Raw genomic sequence first — 18,159 nt, forward strand, 5'->3', positions numbered from 1 at the left:
CTGTTTTCAAATGTAGAATATTTACAAGATCTCAAAGAATTATGAAGTTATTATCTTTTTTTTTTTCTTTTGCAGAAAGCTTTCTGTCTGTGGAAATGTTTTTAAGCAGAATACAGTTAAGTCCAATCCATTCTTCAGCCAAGATCACCTAATGATCCCTTTCAAACTACTTTTTAAACTTCTGTTTATCATAAACAGACATTAAAATTTGCTATACAAACTTCTTGCTTATATGTGATATCTAAGATAAACCCTAACTGGATGAATTTATTGTAATTTATATTACATGCACATATGAGTGTGATTGTTGAAGTTTACCGACTTTTTGTGAACATTTTTGTCATTAAAAATATGTAGTACTGTGGAAAAAACAGAATATGCATGCATATGAATGAAAATTTGTTTATTTAAAGTTTAAAATACGTTTAAGAAATATTTTTTAAATCCCTGTCAAATATTTATGTAGAGCTTTCAAAGTTTTACTAAAATGAAGCGACACTTAAAAACAGAGCCACTGAATGCAAAAAGACCCAGCTAATATTTTGAAAACACATTTTCAAAATGATCATAAAACCCTGTCTCTCTTCTGCAAATAGCAATCTGTGGGATAATGTTCACAAACATCATGGGATCCCTATCCCTTCAAATATGTGTTATTGTATTCCTGAAAGGAATAAGGGAAGTAGGCTCAGGCCTTTGCCATGAAACGCTTCAGTTAAAACAGCTGAACTTTATCCCAGGCAAAATAAAACTTTGACAAAGAGTTCTGGCGGAAATCTTGACCATCTATCTTCATGACCAGTATACAGGATAAATGATCCAAGTGGTCTTATTGCAAGAAGCACTTATGAGTGTTAACTAGAGAATTCAGAGCTTATCCAGCTTCTTACTATATTCAACATAGAGTTTTAATTTAATCTAGTGTTATAGACAAAAGTTGAAATATGCCAGACTCAGGAAATTCAAAATGCAGGTTCTCACAGCCACTGTCATTGAGCCCCTTTGCAGAGATGTAACATTTTATTAGAACAATGCTGTGAATATATGCTGCTGTGGTTACAATGCAGTTAAGTGACAGTTGCTGTGGAAAACATAAAATTCAATTTCTCAACTTCTGCACAGAGTTCACATCCTCTTGAATTAACATAAATATTTGTAATGAATATAATATTTGGCATTCCACACCGAATTGTTTTGGCTTTTGTAAAAACAGATGATTTTTCATGGGAAAGCACATATGCAATCTACCAACTACTGGCTCAGTTTAATGAAGTGCTGTATTTTAAATGTAGTTCAAATCTTCAAATATATTAATGGCTGATATTTTCAATTCATGGTTTGTATGTTTTGTCTATTGCAAAATGTCTGAAAAGGTAACATATTTGAAACTTTAACTGAAACAGCTGGGGGAGGGAGGATTGACTGAAATGAGAAAAAAAAATGTTTTCTCATCATTTGCTCTTCTCTTTCCCCTCCATAGTGCCTAAAGAGTTTCCAGTACAGCTTTGTACCAGTACGACTTGTATTTGCTTACTTTGAGATACTGTGTTGCTGGTTGAAGACTCACATAATTTATGAAACTTAACTGAATGTATTTGACTATTCTGGTGAATACAGAGAGGAAGCTTATGATGAAGAACAGCTGCAAGGATCTACAAAGCATAAAGATCAATCACCCTAATATTAAAGATGTGAGTCACTGGAGTGCTGATAAATATAATTAACTATTTCCTAGACCACATCACCTGAGATTAGGTCAAAGTAATATAGACCGGCTGTTCCATGAACCCCTGACCCCAACTATCATTGCTGCAATTAATATGGACCAGCCAAACAGGACCACCTAGGATTTTAATGAGGCAAGCTTTAGACAAATGCCTGTTCTTTGCCACATCTGTGAGAACTTTAACAGCTCAGTGTCTTAAAGAAAGAAGATATAGTTACCTAAAACCATTATTTCATCAAATAAATCAAATTTCTAAAAAACCCCCTTGTAACACATTTATCTAGACATTTATAAAGAGCTCTTTGCAATGTTGTGTGCTCAAGTCTGAACTGAAAGAAGCAATTGAAGGTTTGCACCAACACACATGCACACACAATCTCCTCCAGAGGAGAGCATGTTCCTTCTTTCTTGGCAGGAGGCAGGCGGGGGGGCAAGTGGTTATTCATCTAATTTGATACTGGTGACACCTGAATTCAATTCCCTGCTCTATCACAGAAAAATGTGTCTATAATTTATGAGAAATTGTCTCAGCTGTGAAGCACAGTGCACTGGTATGAAATTAAGCTTTAAATAAATTAATTTGTGTCCCTGTAGCTGTCTAACTGCAAAGGATAAAGCTTATATTTATACTAGTTTAAAGCAAGACTGTATATCTTTGTTTTCACAAAGTGTCATGAATTACAAATGTGCTTCATTCCATGACTCTTGATATGGGAATAACAGTTCTGCTCTGCTTTGGAAAGCTGTTGTAAAAAATATATTTCAAAAACAGTGACGTACTCAGATAGAATGAGATGAATGCTTAAAAAAATTCTAAAATATATTGCTACTCTAATACCTGCAAAGTAGCCAGTGGAATTCCACTGATCTGTGTTCTTAGCAAAGATTTGTCTCCAACGTAGGTCTGAATACATGAAGAAAAAGAACACTTTTTCTTACTTTTAGAAATATTAAAAATGGGTCTTTATCCTGACTCATAACTAAAATATGAAAATAATGTGGTGGCACAGGTACAAAGAGTATTTAAAAAAAATGTATAGCCCATAGGCTGTATTAAGTCGCAAAGTTATGTTATCTGCCCACATCACAGAAAAGCCTGAATCCCTATATTCTGATTGTCCTGCTTAACAGTCCTTCTGAAAGCAAAAAATACTTTTCCAGCTGTACAATTCAAATAATTCAACAGTTGCTGAATTAAAAAAATAGGAAGTGGCTTTTCTTTAGAAGTTTTGGAGCAGCTTCCTGAAGTTGTACTGTGTGTTGCTTTCATAACGCATGAAAACTAACCCTAACATCACAAACGTTATTGAAGACTCTTGTTAGTCATGATCAGTAATACAGGAAAAAGCTAAAACCTTCTTTGTGCTGTATGCTGCAAAGGTGGCTATAGTTTGCTCTGCAAGCACAGCATTTCATCATTATGTTTTTGGTATTAGGGATATATATTTACAGATATACACTTCTTGATTCAGGTGCATTATCCGTTTTTAACTGGGTTTTCTTTTTCCATTTTTAAGTGACTAAAAAGATTTTTTTTAAAACTAAAGTTATTGAGAATCAGGTTAAAAATTGAACAGAAAGAAACTTGAGATCCAAAGGTGAAATATTTAGCAACCTTTTCTTCATCTCTAATGTTCTACTACACAGCTGTGCTGAAACTATCAAGGTATAGTGACACTGATGGTATCCTGAAGACCAGATTTTCTGATTGTCCGTAGACATTCACACACCAAGTTCCAGCTCCTACCACCTACAGAAAGGAAACTGCCTGACTCAGGGGGATACCTACTAAGAGAAGGAGTAGAGCAGCCTGTATAAGGAGCTAAAGCTTTGTCCTTGTTCTTTCTGTACATACGTGCCCTGGTACCCTGCAGAATCTCACTCTAGAAGGCCTATTCTTTGCCTTATTGGCTGAGCCTCCAAGTGAAGATCGGAGTTGCTCCAGTAACTGTTGTACAGAGAAAGATATAGAGCAAATTTCCCCTTGATGATAAACACTGTACTCAAAACGGTACTTTTGACTTCATTCATTCTAGGCAGAAGGAACAGATTCCATGTAAGTTTATATTTAAGGCCAAGTACCTCTCTCAAAACCAAATGGACACATGGGGGTCAGTGCAGGCAATGGCATCTTTGTAGCTCAGAACATATTTTATATCCTACTAACGGACAGTCATTCTGCTTTCCTCTCTGTCTCTGTGGTGCAGAGCTGCAGATAGTCCTATTACCCATTCACAAATGGTACAGCTATTAGGAAAAAGTGAAGGAAAGGAATGTAGGGGAGTGAATGCAGTGCACAGCTGGAATTGGTCACTGGTGAACACCAGGGGTTTGAGGGACATGATGACATCAGGGACATGGCTGTGCATGACGCTTGTCATCAATGCATGCTGCAGCTGGTCAATGTCATCTCAGGATCTGATGATACTGGTTGCTATTCCAGCACTATCTCTGTCTGGAAAAGGTATAGCTGTCTGGAAAAGGTGTAGCCAACTTAAAATACTTGAAACGTAGGTTGTTCTTGCTTTAGGTGACAACTAAAAAGCATCTCTCAGAATCATAAATTCAGATTAAGTTCTTTACTCTGTCTCAGTTTAAGATTGCATGGAAAATTCCCTAGGCTCTACAGGCTCCTTTTTATGCTTCCTTCTCTATGAGATGTGATCCTCAAAGCATTTTCAAGTCTACAGTTGGATCTTTGTGCTCACAAAGAATCCAGAGAAGCTCTTTGCTAATCTTGCTACCTATGCAAAATCAATTAGAAGACTGAGTTTTATACTTGGAACATAAAAGTATTTATTTGCTATATTTAAAAGACAAATAGGTTATAGGTGGTTAGAAAGATATACACATCCAGGCTTGATATTCACAAAGTTGTCTATTTTTCTCTCCTAGTTCTGGAGTTAGCAGAAAATTGTTGGTAACAAGTTCTTATGAAATGAGAAAAAAATCTGCCTTATAGACCTCTAGAAGGGAGATTTCAGAGACAAATATATTATCTTGTCTTTACAACACAGACCCAGAATGTTAGCCTGATACTTTCTTGTTGAACCTAATAATGTGTAGTACAAAATATATAACTTTTAGAAAATCGTCCACTCATGTTTGGAAGATATCCGCATATGAATTTCTCCACTTTCTTTGAGAGACTCCAAAGGGAAAGATGAAAAAATGTGCCTTATTTCTATAAGTTTGATTTCAACTTTCAGGGTTTTTTTAATGTAATCTGTTTTCTAAAAATTCCTTTATTCTTGATAATATTCAGCTTGATCAAGATCAGTTTACTTATGTTTATTTCTATATCCTCCTGTTTGTCTATATTTCTATCTAATTTCACAGTTATATTCTCTTATATCCCTGAAAGACATTATTCTAATCAAGTTATTTTTAAGATCCTCTTTGCATGCTTCATTGTGTCAAGATCTATTAAATTTAAGCATAATCAAACACAGTTAATCTGTTTGAAATGTCTTCCTACTCTATCTTATGATTTCCTTGTTTATATAACCCAGGATAACAATGCTGCTGCACTGGGTTTCATGTTGAGATGTTTGTCTACTATGACAAGGAAAAGATACACTTTTTTTCCCCCTGTGATTAAGCTTAAATTGTGGTTTAAATGAAAGGGCATTTTCTGTTATTACTTAAGGAAGTATTCTGCAATTAAGTCTTTTTTATGTGCAGTTATTTCTCCTATCTTGGAGTAAGACACAGGAACAGAGGTTTTGTTTCCTGTGTGTATTTAGTTCTATGAGATTATCCTAAATAAACAGATGATGCAATTGGTGTAAGAGTGAACTTTCATTAAGTTATTTACAAGGCTTGTATGGAACAACTTTTAGTGCTCATATAGTATGTAGCATGTGGTTACATGGTCTACCAGTCTTTTATTTGTTGCATATGAAAATGAAATGAAGTATTTCTTAATTTGAATTCCAAACTAAAAAAGCTATGATAAAATGAAGTTAAGATTGCAAGACAGTGACTTTAAATGACAGGAAAATACAGTTCTAATTATCTTAGAACCCAGACTGCTGAATTGTTAAGGTTAATTTTTTAAACACAAACATTTTCAAGTAAGAAACTGTGATGCACAATTGTAGTACTCCTTGTAATAAATTCCTTTCCTGTGAATCTTCCTTCTTTCCATTCTTACCTTCCTCCTTCCTGCAGGTTCCTTGGGATCCCCTGCACCATTCCATTCCTTCATCCTCTCCCCTCCTGTGTAAAATACTAGGTTTCCTCATAATGTCATTCTTAGCTCTGGCTTTTCAGTTTCATGCAGTGAAACCAAAGCAGCAGCAGCAGCAACCAACTCCAATAAACATTAAAAGATCAATGACAATTTAAAGCTATTGATTCCCTATTCCTATGGGCAGCCTCCCTTAAGTCATTAAGTCATTACAAGTAAGGAAACTCGCACAAAAGAATAGAGGAGCAGCGTTTAGCGATTCTTTTATATCTATTGCCTTAATAATCCCACCTAAGTAATACCTGGGCCTGTATGTGGTCTTAGTATTCATGCAGCAATCATTAAATAATTTAGGTTAACCATAATTTAATTTATTCTAATTATATTGTATGCCAAATTTTGTGGATAAAAACGTTAAACCACATAAAAGTATTGTAAAACTAGTTGCAGTGGGACTAACTAGTGTGACAAGCATCATTTTATATACCAGCGCAGAAAGTCAGTAGTCATTTCAGAAATATCTAGCTCCTAGGTAAATTTCTAGCTCAATTTTAAAACTGCCTGTAAACCTGCATCCCTTCCATATTATCAGACATTGCTTAGATCACAAATAAGACTCTGCCATCCTTACTTATCCTTGGTCACTCTGTATGTTCTCTACTTTGACTCCATAAGCTTTGGAGACAACTGTTGATGGATAGTTAACAGCTTATAACTTTTCCTTTAGGGTGTATCTGCTCACAGAAATAGTATGATGCCCATTCCTACAGGTCAAAATCATGCATAAATTACAACATACATATCTGATTCTGCATGGGCAGTACTCTCACTCCCAGGACCTGGATTATTTTTTGAACTGCCAAAGAATTTCAGTGGAAATGACATGGAGGCCTGGACAGCAGCCACAAAAATATTAGTGTTAAGTAACAATATAACAGGTTCCTGATGTGTAAAAGAACAAAGTTTGTAAACCGGTTATGCTTGTATGTATTAATAAGTGAACAGTACTTCAAGAACTTTGCTATAATAAAAACCAAATTTAACTAAAATACAGTATAACTGATTTTCAGTACCATACATATTTTACTGAATTATGAATCTAGTTTCACGAAAATTACCAAAACAGAGCAAACATACTAGCTGCTTGTTGAAAACTATCCCCAGCTAAATACTAAAAATCATGTAATCATTTCTGAAGAGGAAACAGCTATTATATACTATTGCAAAGTCTGACTTTCAGACCCAGAAATTTCAGGTCACTGCAGCCCAGAATTGTGTAGAATTGTGTGACAGTGACATTCAGGAGACTGTTTAGTGAAATGGTGCTATGTAAGTGATAAAAAAGTGTCCTTTACACAGAATACATTATTCAGAAATCATCTAAGAAGTAGCATTAAGAAATTTCTGAATAAAACCTGTGCTGTGTCTTCCTTTAAGGTACAATGACTCACTCATTTCCAGTATCCTCAGAATGGGAAGCACGTCTCTCAGCAGTTTTAAGCAGCAACGACCGCCCTTGTTCCAGAAGTATGGTGCTCCTAAGAACCAGACAGCTAGTGAGGACAATTTGCACAAATATGCACAAACAATGCCAAGATACTCATGCTTATCTGAATGCATCAGTTATTCTATCGTCAAGCCATAACAAACATCCTCAAAGCATACTTTGGGATAAATGGAGCCTGTCCTATCCCAGAATTTTTCAAGTATAGTGAGGTCAGCTTGGAGCACAGAGGAAAAAAAAAAAACACCAAAAAACCCTCTTCCTTCTCAAACCAGCACACTTTTTGCTCAAAGAGAAGAAACAGAACATGCAGACATTTGACATAAGAAAGCTTTATCCTGCAATCTTTCAGATCCTATTTTAATGTTACTCTATTGCCCTGATTTCAGCTGGGATAGAATTAATTTTCTTCCTAGTAGCTGGTATAGTGTTATGTTTTGGGTTCAGTATGAGAAGAATGTTGATAACACACTGATGTTTTCAGCTGTTGCTAAGTAGCATTTAGACTAAGTCAAGGTTTTTTCAGCTTCTCATGCCCAGCCAGCAAGAAGGCTGGAGGGGCACGAGGAGTTGGGAGGGGACACAGCCAGGGCAGCTGACCCAAACTGGCCATCGGGATATTCCATATCATGTGACATCATGTCTACTATATAAACTGAGGGGAGTTGGCCAGGGTGGGGATTGCTGCTCAGGGACTAACTGGGCATTGGTTGGCAAGTAATTTCATTGTGCATCACTTGTATATTCCAGTCCTTTTATTATCATTATTGTCATTTTATTATTGTTATTATTATCATTATTATTTTCTTCCTTTCTGTTCTGTTAAACTGTTCTTATCTCAACCCATGAGTTTTTTTCCCTGATTCTCTCCCCCCATCCCACCGGGTGGGGGGAGAGTGAGTGAGCGGCTGCGTGGTGCTTTGTTACCAGCTGGGGTTAAACCACGACAACTATCTTGTACGTCCATGGTCAGTTTGCCCAGAGATAGGCTTACATAGGCAGAAAACAGTTTTGCCAGCCTAAATCAGATTTTAATTTCCATTCCCAAGATATTAAAAAATAAAAAAAATCTGGGTTTTTTTGTTATCCATTTATAAAAAATACTACATTGAGTTGTGTCCGATTTTTAAACTTGAGTTTTGAAGCTTAATGTTTTTAAATGTTTTGTCCTAATAATCTAAAACATTTAGCAGAAAGTCATGGAAGATAATACTCCAAAACTTTCCTTTTAGAAATGCTGAAGCAATTTCAACAATTGGAAATATTTTTTAAAAAAACCCGCAAAAACAAAACAACAAACAAAACAATTTGGGAGATTTACTGTCAGTATTCACATCAACCATTTAGATGTTAAAATGTTACAATTTTCTCATGGAAATAAGTAGCTCATCAGAAAATCCCTAACCAGTTCTACAGCTAACATTTGCTTCTTCTCTCCAAATAAATGCCCAGGAGCTTATCTGTAAAACTATTTTGCCAGTGTTCAGATATCACTCCATTTAACTTACCAGTTCAGCCCCTAACATGATACCGATCCCAGATCCAGATTTGCATTTCCAAATCTAGTGTCCTTTTACTTTCCATCATAGCCTCCACATTTATTCCCAATTTCATTCCATTGTATTCATCAGTCTGTTTTTCTCTCTCTTCCTTGGTTAATTTTTTTTTCAATGCTCTGCTTTTGAACCAAATGGTATCTGCTTCAGGAGGGAAGTTATGGGAGCATGCAGTCCACTTTAAACATCATTTCAGCATCTGAAAACAGCAGAAAACAAAAATGGTTTCATTTTTGTAGATCTGTCTTTAATAAAGCACGTTTTGCTGCTTAGTACGAATGCAAATACGACAGTCTGTATTGAACTGTAGAAACAGTAAAAGTTCACATATACTTAACATAAACAGATTTGGCTGAAAGTTCAGTGTTAAAATCTACGTCTATATGAAGAATATGTAAACCATATCTATATGTGAGAGCCATTCCTTGTAAAAGATGAGGTTTCTGCTCAAGTTTGTTAGTTGGAATAGACAATACATTATCTGCATTTTGCAGATCATAATATGATGAAAAGTAACTTCTGGAAATATTGATCCACTGCCAACAGAAAAGATATACTGGATAATGCTGTCATTCATAATGCCTTTTTTGCAAGCAGGTGGCCAGTGCAGTCACATTGTTAATAACAATAAAAAAAATAAACCTAGTAGGGGGCAAAAGAAGTTATAGAGTATTTAGATAATTTTTCAAATAGTGTCTGATAAACCTAGAATAACAGGCTATTTAAATATCTCACTGAAGCAATCACAAAATGATATACTTACCTTTGAAGATTAGTGAACAGGTAAGATAGTGGAAGATTCAGAGTAGAAAAAAAGTATTTAGGTCATTAGTGATGTGTGGAAGTAGTCTAGAACAATAAAAAAAATGTAAACACTGGAAGACAACAGTGAAATCAGTATCAGGCCAGCACTGATTTGTTGTAAAAGACAGATCATGCCAAACTAATAATATTTCCTTCTATTACAGAGCACAAGCAGTAGGTGTGATGTATTCTGACTGATGAGGTTTCTGACACGGTCTCATAAACAATTCTTCTGAGCAAACAGAGCAAATCAGGCTGGGAAGAAAATATTATAAAATGGACACAAAACTAGTTGGGTAATAACACCCAGAGAGTATGGGTGTGATGGAATTCCATGGGAGTCTGTACATCATCCCTTTTTATTCAATCCTTTACTAATGATTTGAATAATGAGTATACCTTTTAAACTTGTGGATTATGCAAAAAGGAGACAGACTGCAAATGCCGTGGAAGCACTTGTGATCTGAATTCAAATGATCTTGATAAATTGGTGTAATGGCCTAGAAAAATAGGATGGGTTTCTATACAGATATGTGCAATGCAGGATGCTTGTGCAGGAATAATCAACTTCGGATATACAGAAACAGGAACAAAATAATTACTTAGCAGGAAGAATTCTGCAGCTTATAATGGACTGTGCTCTGGATGCAAGTCAATATGCCCAGAAGGTAGACTGTTTGAAAATATGGCATTGGGATGCCTCACCAAAGCAGTAAGCCTAGAGGTGTGTGTGTGATTCAGGAATGTGTGAGATGAGGGAAACAGAAAAATTTTAGTGGTAGAATGCAAAAATGGGTATTGGCCTGATTCAGCAACAAAAAGTGTCTTTGCCTACTTTAACATTTGATCTGTTGTTGCAGGTGGTAAATTTTCAAGGATGAAAAGTTATCTTCAGCAGCAGCTTGGAAACGTCCATCTTCCACAGGCTCTTGCTCTGTGTGGAACAGCCTATGGAATCCAGCAGAGGTGAACAAGTGGAAGTGACCTAAGGAACAAAGGGTTTATGCCAACTCACTTTCTTCCTGGACAGATGATGCCTTCCTTCTGAGGAAGAAAAGATAAATTTCTTTCAAGGGAGAAAGAAAGATGACTATCTTTACATCTTTGAATTCGTGTGTGCTGTCACAGGTAACAAAACCTGCTTGGTTTTTTTTGGATCCCATTAAAAACATAACAAACATCTAAAGGCAATTATCTTCCACTCTGACCTTGGGAAACAAAGAAGCTACCACTGTACTGGGCCCAAAAAGCTTGTGTGCGAGTAAACTCTCAGTCTAAATTTGAAAACATTAAAAAAGGTTATCTGCCACTTTCTTTGCTTATTCATTCTAATGACTAATCATTTTCATGATTGAAATTTGAGCTTTATTTCCAGTCTCACTTTCTATCCAGCTTCCAGAGACTGCTGCTTCTTACTGCTTTCTCTGCTTTATTCCTATTCTTTTATCCTTGCCAAGATACACTATACTATTAAGTATACTGCCAAGCAACCTGTTGCAAAATACTGATCTCAGAACTAGATGTGATGTTCCACTATCTGCCTCACAAAACCAGTAGTAATCATCTCATTGTAATCGCCTCTGTTCTACTCTCTACATAAATGTATCAGAACTAAATTTCAGGTCAACAACTTTGACCTAAAAACTAACACCACCTATGTCAAAGAAACTGCCTTATAGAACATTCTCCATTGTTTAGGTATATCCTGCACTATTCTTTGCTAGGTGTTTGATTTTTTTTAATTAAAACTATGTACCATATAATTACTTGTGTTAAAGACCAGAAATATAAATGTATAACTGGCTGTTCAAAAAGGATCAGTTACATCACAGACAGAGAAAAGAAGAAAGCAACAAAAACTTTGTGAAGGGGATGTTTTTCTTATTCCCAATGAATAGAACAGAGTTCTGTCTATACAATGTAGTAGGCCAAAAGAAAACAAAGGTAACAGTTTCAGAAAGGCATCTAAGTGGAGGGTCAAGTATACAAACCATGAGAACATACAGAAACCACTATTCATCCTTCATACTGTACTAATACAGAGTAATTAGAAGTAACATTACAGCAACTGTACCTTGGGGGCAGCTGGGAGAGATTTTCTTGATGTAATGTTACAGTGACTACTGACTGCCCTCTTCCTGTACGTAGCTAGATGCATAAAATGTGTAGCCATGCACAGCAAACTCATTTTTCTTCCTGCAAGTTCATGTGGCAGTGCATGTACTGCTTAATTGATCTGTACAGGTGCAGCGAAACCTAAACTTCCAGCGGTTTTTCCAACTGTGAATGTACAGATTGACTCAACCAGGCATGCACACTGTATCAGGTCACAGGGAAGAGAACAGACTGTTGTGGATGGTCTTTTCCCCTCCCTGGCATCAGCGCAATAATTCTCCCATCTTAAATGATCATGAAAGAGATGACATTTCAGTCAGTACAACAGGGCAGGTTGTACTCAGGATCACATCATGTGATTTCATGGAATCCTTTTATAAATAGCATTTGTATATGACTGGCTGACAGAGTGTTGAAGAAGTCCTGCCCTCATCTATTACGATCACAAAGGTGTATTCGACATGGCTGATACACTAATTGAACGACTCAGCAACCTACAACTTTTTAAAAATACTGTAATCTTTCTTTTTGAAGAAAAGCTTGTGCCCATGTCTGCACAGAGGTTGTGGATCTGTGGGCAAGTCACAACCTATGAGCTCTATCACTAGATTTCACAGAGATGAGAAAACCAAGAATATATAATTTTCAGCATTGCTACTGCTACCTCTCCTCTGGTTATTTTAGGAGTTGCAAAATAGCTGTAACACAGTGTATAGTAGCTAAGGTCATATACGGCTGTCATTTTTCCACTCTTTCCCTTGAAAGCAAATGTCATCATGTGACTCATGCTGTAAAATGCTCAATTATGTGACCCTATAATTAAGTATGGCAAGGTCAGGAGAGAGGGGGATAACTCACTACCCCTATTACCATCAGAGCCACATCTGCTTTTGCCACAGTGATCTGTAAGGAAGAAGCACTCTGGGAGTAGTTGATGACACTTATGACACTTTACTGCATTCAGGGTTCACCTGAACAATGAAGCAAGGCTGCAGGATCTCTTTCAACAGGAGAGAATTAGGAACTACAGCACTCAGAGAAAAACTACCACTGGCTACCTGATGTGGCTCTGGCCTTGCATTTGAACTTATGATGACAGCCAGCCAGGGATGGCAACTGGACCTCACATGCCCTTCCTGCTACAGATTCACACAGGGACCGCACAGTCCTCCCCTGCTGACTCCTGCACAGAGCAGCTGGCTGGGCCATGGGATCATGGCAAGCTTGCAGTAGTTACAACGCCTCCACAGGCTTTGACATGGGAGTATAAACGTACATTCTCCAAAATATCCAAGAACCAAAACATGTAGCGTAAGGGGAGCTGTTGGGAAATAGCCCATCACAACGCTAACCAGCATAGCCAGGGTACACTACTGTACTGAAACTGATTCATTCCTAAGGAAATACTGCAGACAACAGCAAACTTAAGTATGATTTTCAACAGCAAAGTCAAAGAATATGGTTAAAGATGATTATTACTGCTAATGTGATAATAAAAAGTCTAAGTGGGACTAGTAATCATCACATTCTAGAGTGCTGACATTTTCAGCAGATTTGGTAGTCCGTAGAAGGTGCAGATTAAAATGCAACAATTTCAAAAGAAAATTCACCAAAGAATAAATGGATTCAAAAATTTATAGACAGTAAGGTGCTGCGTGTGTGTGCAAATCCCAGGCGGGAAACAAGCTGACAATAGTAAAATGAGTCCTAATAAGACAGTTGATCAAAATGAAACAATGCTGCAGCTGTACATTTGGTCAAAAAAGCAGTTTGTAAAGAAACAGGTTGTAAATTTGATCAACCGCTGTACTTACAAACATATATTTAGTACCGCCATCCTTGCAGGTGCCATATATATAGCTTAAGAGTTTCTCCATCGGTACCTAAAATATTTACAGTTCATGTTTCCCATTGCCTTCACAGATTTCCAAGGGGAGATTAGGGATAGACTTTTTAGACTAAACGTTGCCTGCCCTCGGTGCTGCTTACACAAACAGGTGGGGCTTGCGCTGATCCCGAGAGCTGGGAAGAGTAACTTATCCTGGTTTGAGGTGGCAGGGAGCTCCTCTTTAGCACAGCCTGTACCTGAAACTGGAAGCTGCTTTAGAGAAGAGATGGGCGTGAGCTGTCCCTTGTTTCTTCCCCCAAACCTACGGGGGCTGCTGGAGGAGGAAGCACCGCGGTGCTGACCGGAGCGGCTGGCCGAGGTCAGGCCGAAGAGCCGGGTCCAGGCCGGAGATCCCGCTCCCCTCTCACTTCTTTCCGTCCTCGGGGGCAGCTGCCGCCACCCTGCTCGGGAGAGGCCACCGCGCTGCCTGCCGGCGAGGGAACACCCCGGCTCTCCTCAGGCTCTGCCTCCACCTGCGGCCCGGGAGGGCGCAGAGAACCGGGCGAGGCGGGATGAAGGCGGCTTTGAGGTACTCCTCAACGGGGGTGACCGGGAAAAAGGGGAGGCGCCCCCCCCAGCACGGCAGCCCGCTGACTGGGCCGGGTGGGGAGACCAGACACGGCTGAGGCGAAGCCCCGCCGCGGGGGGGGACCCGCGTAGGCTAGGCGGCCCGGGGACCTCGGCGCCGAGGTCAGCCCCTGCCGCCTGCCGGGACGCGGCCGCCGTTTGGTGGCGGAGCGGAGCGGCCCGGCCCGGCCCAGCTGGGCGGCGGGCCCGTCCCGGCGGAGGGCGCGGCCCGTCCCGCCCCCGCGCCGCGCACAGCGCCAACAGCCGGAGCGGCGGCAGCACCACCTCGGCGGCGCTGGGCCGGGCTCCCCCCTCACCCTGCGCGTCTCTCTCGCCGCCTTTTCCTGTCTGCATCCTCCCCGGTCCTCCTCCTCCCCCCCCCCCCCCCCCCCGCCATTTTCACCCGGGAGGAGCTCGGCGGGACTTCCCTGAAACTTCGCGGGGGAACTCGCCGGGCGCCTCCGGGGCGGCCGCAAACTCTTCACCGCGGCGCCCGCCTCCCCCCCGCTCCGTCGCTGACCCCTCGGCTCCGGGGCGGCGGCTCCGGCGGGAAGTTTTCGATGAGCGCCCCTCCGCTGATCCGGCCGCCCAGCCCGCTGATGCCGCCGCCGGGGGCTGCTGCCGGCGGCGGCGTCGCCTTCCACCTCCAGATAGGGCTCAGCCGGGAGCCGGTGCTGTTGCTGCAGGACTCCTCGGGGGACTTCAGCCTCGCCCACGTCCGGGAAATGGCTTGCTCCATCGTCGACCAGAAGGTAAGAAGACCCCCCACACACCTCCCGCCGCCAACCGAGCCCCTTCCCGCCGCTCCCCTCGCCCCTTAGACCGGCTGCCCGCCGGCGCTGTGGGTGGCTGTGAACTTTCCTTTCCCTGGCCTCCCGGCGGCTCGGCTCCGGGGCTAATTAGAGCGATCGCAACTTTTCCTGCCCCTCTCCTCCTCTGCCGCCGGCTCCGCTTCCCTCCGCCCGGCCCCCCGCTCTTCCTCTGCAGCCCCGGTGCAGAGGAGGCTCCGTGCGGGATGCTGGCATGCGAGCGTGACTTTTATTTTGTTGGCAATGGATGCAGTTAGCTGTACTAATAGCTGTTATTAAAAACAAACCCCAGCCGGATCTATCTGCCTCCTTTTTAACGCGGCGGAAGGACGGGGGGTGGGGGGGGGGAGGCAGAAACCTGTCAGCTGTGATGGCAGCGCGGCGCCCTGGGGCAGTTTGCGCGTTCTCCCGGCCTTTGCTGGGAGAGGAAACTTTCCACTCGAAAAAAAAAAAAAGGCAAACAGCAACAAGGAAAAACCAACCGCGAGAGCCCAGGATTCAAAGCGGCGCCCAGCGCCTCGCACGCCTTGCCCGTGCCGGGCAGCCCGGCGGAGCCGTGAGCAGGGGGGTTGTCAGCGCGACGCCCCCGGTCCTGCCTGCCCCGGGGACGGTGCCAGGCCGCGGGGCCGGGCGCCGCGGCGGGCGGAGGGGGGCCCGCGGTGCAGGCGGTCGCCGGGTGCCGGCCCCGGGAGCTGGCAGGTGGCCGCGGCGCAGGAGGGGGCTGAGTCAGCCCTCGCTGGCGGCTGCCGCGGGCGGCGGTGGGTCACCGGGCGGGCGGGCGGCCGCTGCGGGGGCCGCGGGGAGTAAAGGTGGCAGCGCCTGCGGGGGTGGCGGTCGCCGGTGCTCCTGTGAGGCGGTAGCATCGCTAGGGACAGCTGGCCAGGACTCCGGTAGAGTTGGCGCGGCGCGCCAGAATCCACCTCGCTTGCGCCTGAACCTCCGCTGCCCTCTGCCTCTTCCGAGTTCGGCGTCCCAACAGCCGTGTTGTCCGCTAAAATAAAGTTTTACTTTGTCCGTGTTTGTTGAGTGAAGGGCCCAGGTAAAAGTGTCGTAGTGATTGCAAAGGGTAAAAAAAAAAAAAAAAGAAAAAAAAAAAAAGACTAAATAGTCGGGATGGTTGTAATGGAAAAAGTTGGGCTTTTTTCCCCCCTTGTGTTTACTGAGGTAAACAAATTCAGGCAGGGCTTTTTTCATCTTTTGTTAAAGTTGACGGCTTTGCCTTATGTCTGTTTGTAGATCCCATCAATCTGAACTTTCTTAAATAGTGGAATTTCCTTTTTTTTTTTCTTCTCTGAAGAGCAACTACTGAAGTGTTTTCAAAAACGTATGAAATATGCATCTTCATTTCTAAATTTTGTTTTTTTCTTAGTTTAAGAAATGGTTACCTGCTTTATTGAATTCAGTTCTGAAGAAGGGCGTACCCTTTTGTTTAACATTACCATATTTGCTTTCAAAGCTAGGCCAAAACTTGCTGCTTGGTCACATATACATTAGAAACAACTTAAATATGTTTATTATTTCACCATTCATAAGTTATTGTGCTAGCAATAATGGAAATGTTAAGATTGTTGCATGCATTGTTTATGTGTTTGTGCTTGAGTAGTTTATTAATTTAATGGGTTTACTATAAACTTGAGTCTTATCCTAATTTCCTAACAATAGACCATTGTCTAAAGAAAACTAAATGCATTGGCCTGTGCTCAAAGAGTCAGACTTATTTAAGTACTGACATAAAAATTTTGAACACTTTAATCTGTTGCATTTTCCTGACTACATGAAAGAGAGCATCATTTAGCTGCTTCTCTGCAGAGCACACTTGAATGAGGAACTTTCTTCTAGTCACGATTTCTCACAGCCCAAATGTCTGCTTTTCCAAGGCTGTTGAGAAGGAAGTGGCTCAAAGAAAGGGAAAACTGGAAGAAAGATAAGCTTTGTTGTTTGGTTTTTTTTTCTTGTCAGATGGTGGCCTCTACCTCCTCCACTCTGGAGATTAACTTGTATGTTATTTGGTCCTCAGAATCTCTGTTTTAAGCTCAAGCCTGCAAGTATGTCTGTATATGTGACTTCACAAACACACATTGTTTCACTAAACATGACAGGATGGTTTGCATATACAAAGTTACTCGGCATACTGGCAGAGACCCTCTTTTCAAAAAAATTATGTGGATTCTAGAACTGTTCCAAGGTAGCTTTTTGTGTGTTGTAGATTCACGATTTTCTCTTTTCCTGAAATAATTTGAAGCATTCCTTCCTCTTGATTTTATGAGAGAGATGTATTTGCTTATCTCAATCAAGCAGGAGACTATACTGTAAAGAGTATTTTATTGAACTCTTACAATATTTTCAAGTTTCTTTGGGTCTGTAAAGTGGTGGCCTACCAGGTAACAATTTTGTCCCAAAGTTTCTGTTTTGTCTGGTTTGTTGAAGCAGTATGTAAGGATGAGAAAATGTGATTTTGTTTTTCTCTTTGGCTGTTGTGTTAGACTGCTAAAATCAACTCTGTGGTGTGCTGTTAAATATTTAAGCAGTCCTTTGGTACACAACTTTATTTTTAGGATTGTGCTGAATTCTCTTCAGTATCAGTTGCAGATGATCTGTTTATAGAGCCTCTTCCGTGGTAATGTGGGTATACCTGATTCAAGATATTTATGACCCTTATTCTGCACAGATTTATACACCAACTTAAGGTAGTGCTGCTCAAAATTTTATGTTAAATTGAACTAAGCTTCTCAAAATGTGTGGAGTAGAGCATATTTAGGCGTGAATAGAATGTTAATATAGAATGTGTGTGTGTATATCTATATTTATGTATGCATGTGTGTATATATGTATAAACCCACCACATTTCTATGTCTTTATATGGTGGTTTTATATATAATATACACTTGCATGCACATATATAAAACTGTTATTGCTATGTATAATTTAGAAGTTTATATTTAGATACAAACAAGTATTTGCATATATTTACACTAGTGGACTTTAAACAGCGTCTGAA

At 40.6% G+C, this 18,159-nt stretch overlaps 1 protein-coding gene across 2 annotated transcripts in view; it reads left to right on the top strand.

Moving 5' to 3' along the window:
* Window positions 1-14,754: 14,754 nt before the first annotated feature.
* The window catches only part of PRKD1 (protein kinase D1), a 150,538-nt gene continuing 147,133 nt past the window's right edge, over window positions 14,755-18,159 (top strand). For both annotated transcript variants that reach the window (XM_075030349.1, XM_075030350.1), the window contains exon 1: window positions 14,755-15,104. In XM_075030349.1, the coding sequence (XP_074886450.1) occupies window positions 14,913-15,104 (192 nt within the window). In that variant the 5' untranslated portion in view covers window positions 14,755-14,912. The remainder of the gene's footprint in view (window positions 15,105-18,159) is intronic.

The sequence above is a fragment of the Buteo buteo genome, chromosome 6 (assembly GCF_964188355.1).
Source record: "Buteo buteo chromosome 6, bButBut1.hap1.1, whole genome shotgun sequence".
Taxonomy (NCBI): Eukaryota; Metazoa; Chordata; class Aves; order Accipitriformes; family Accipitridae; genus Buteo; species Buteo buteo.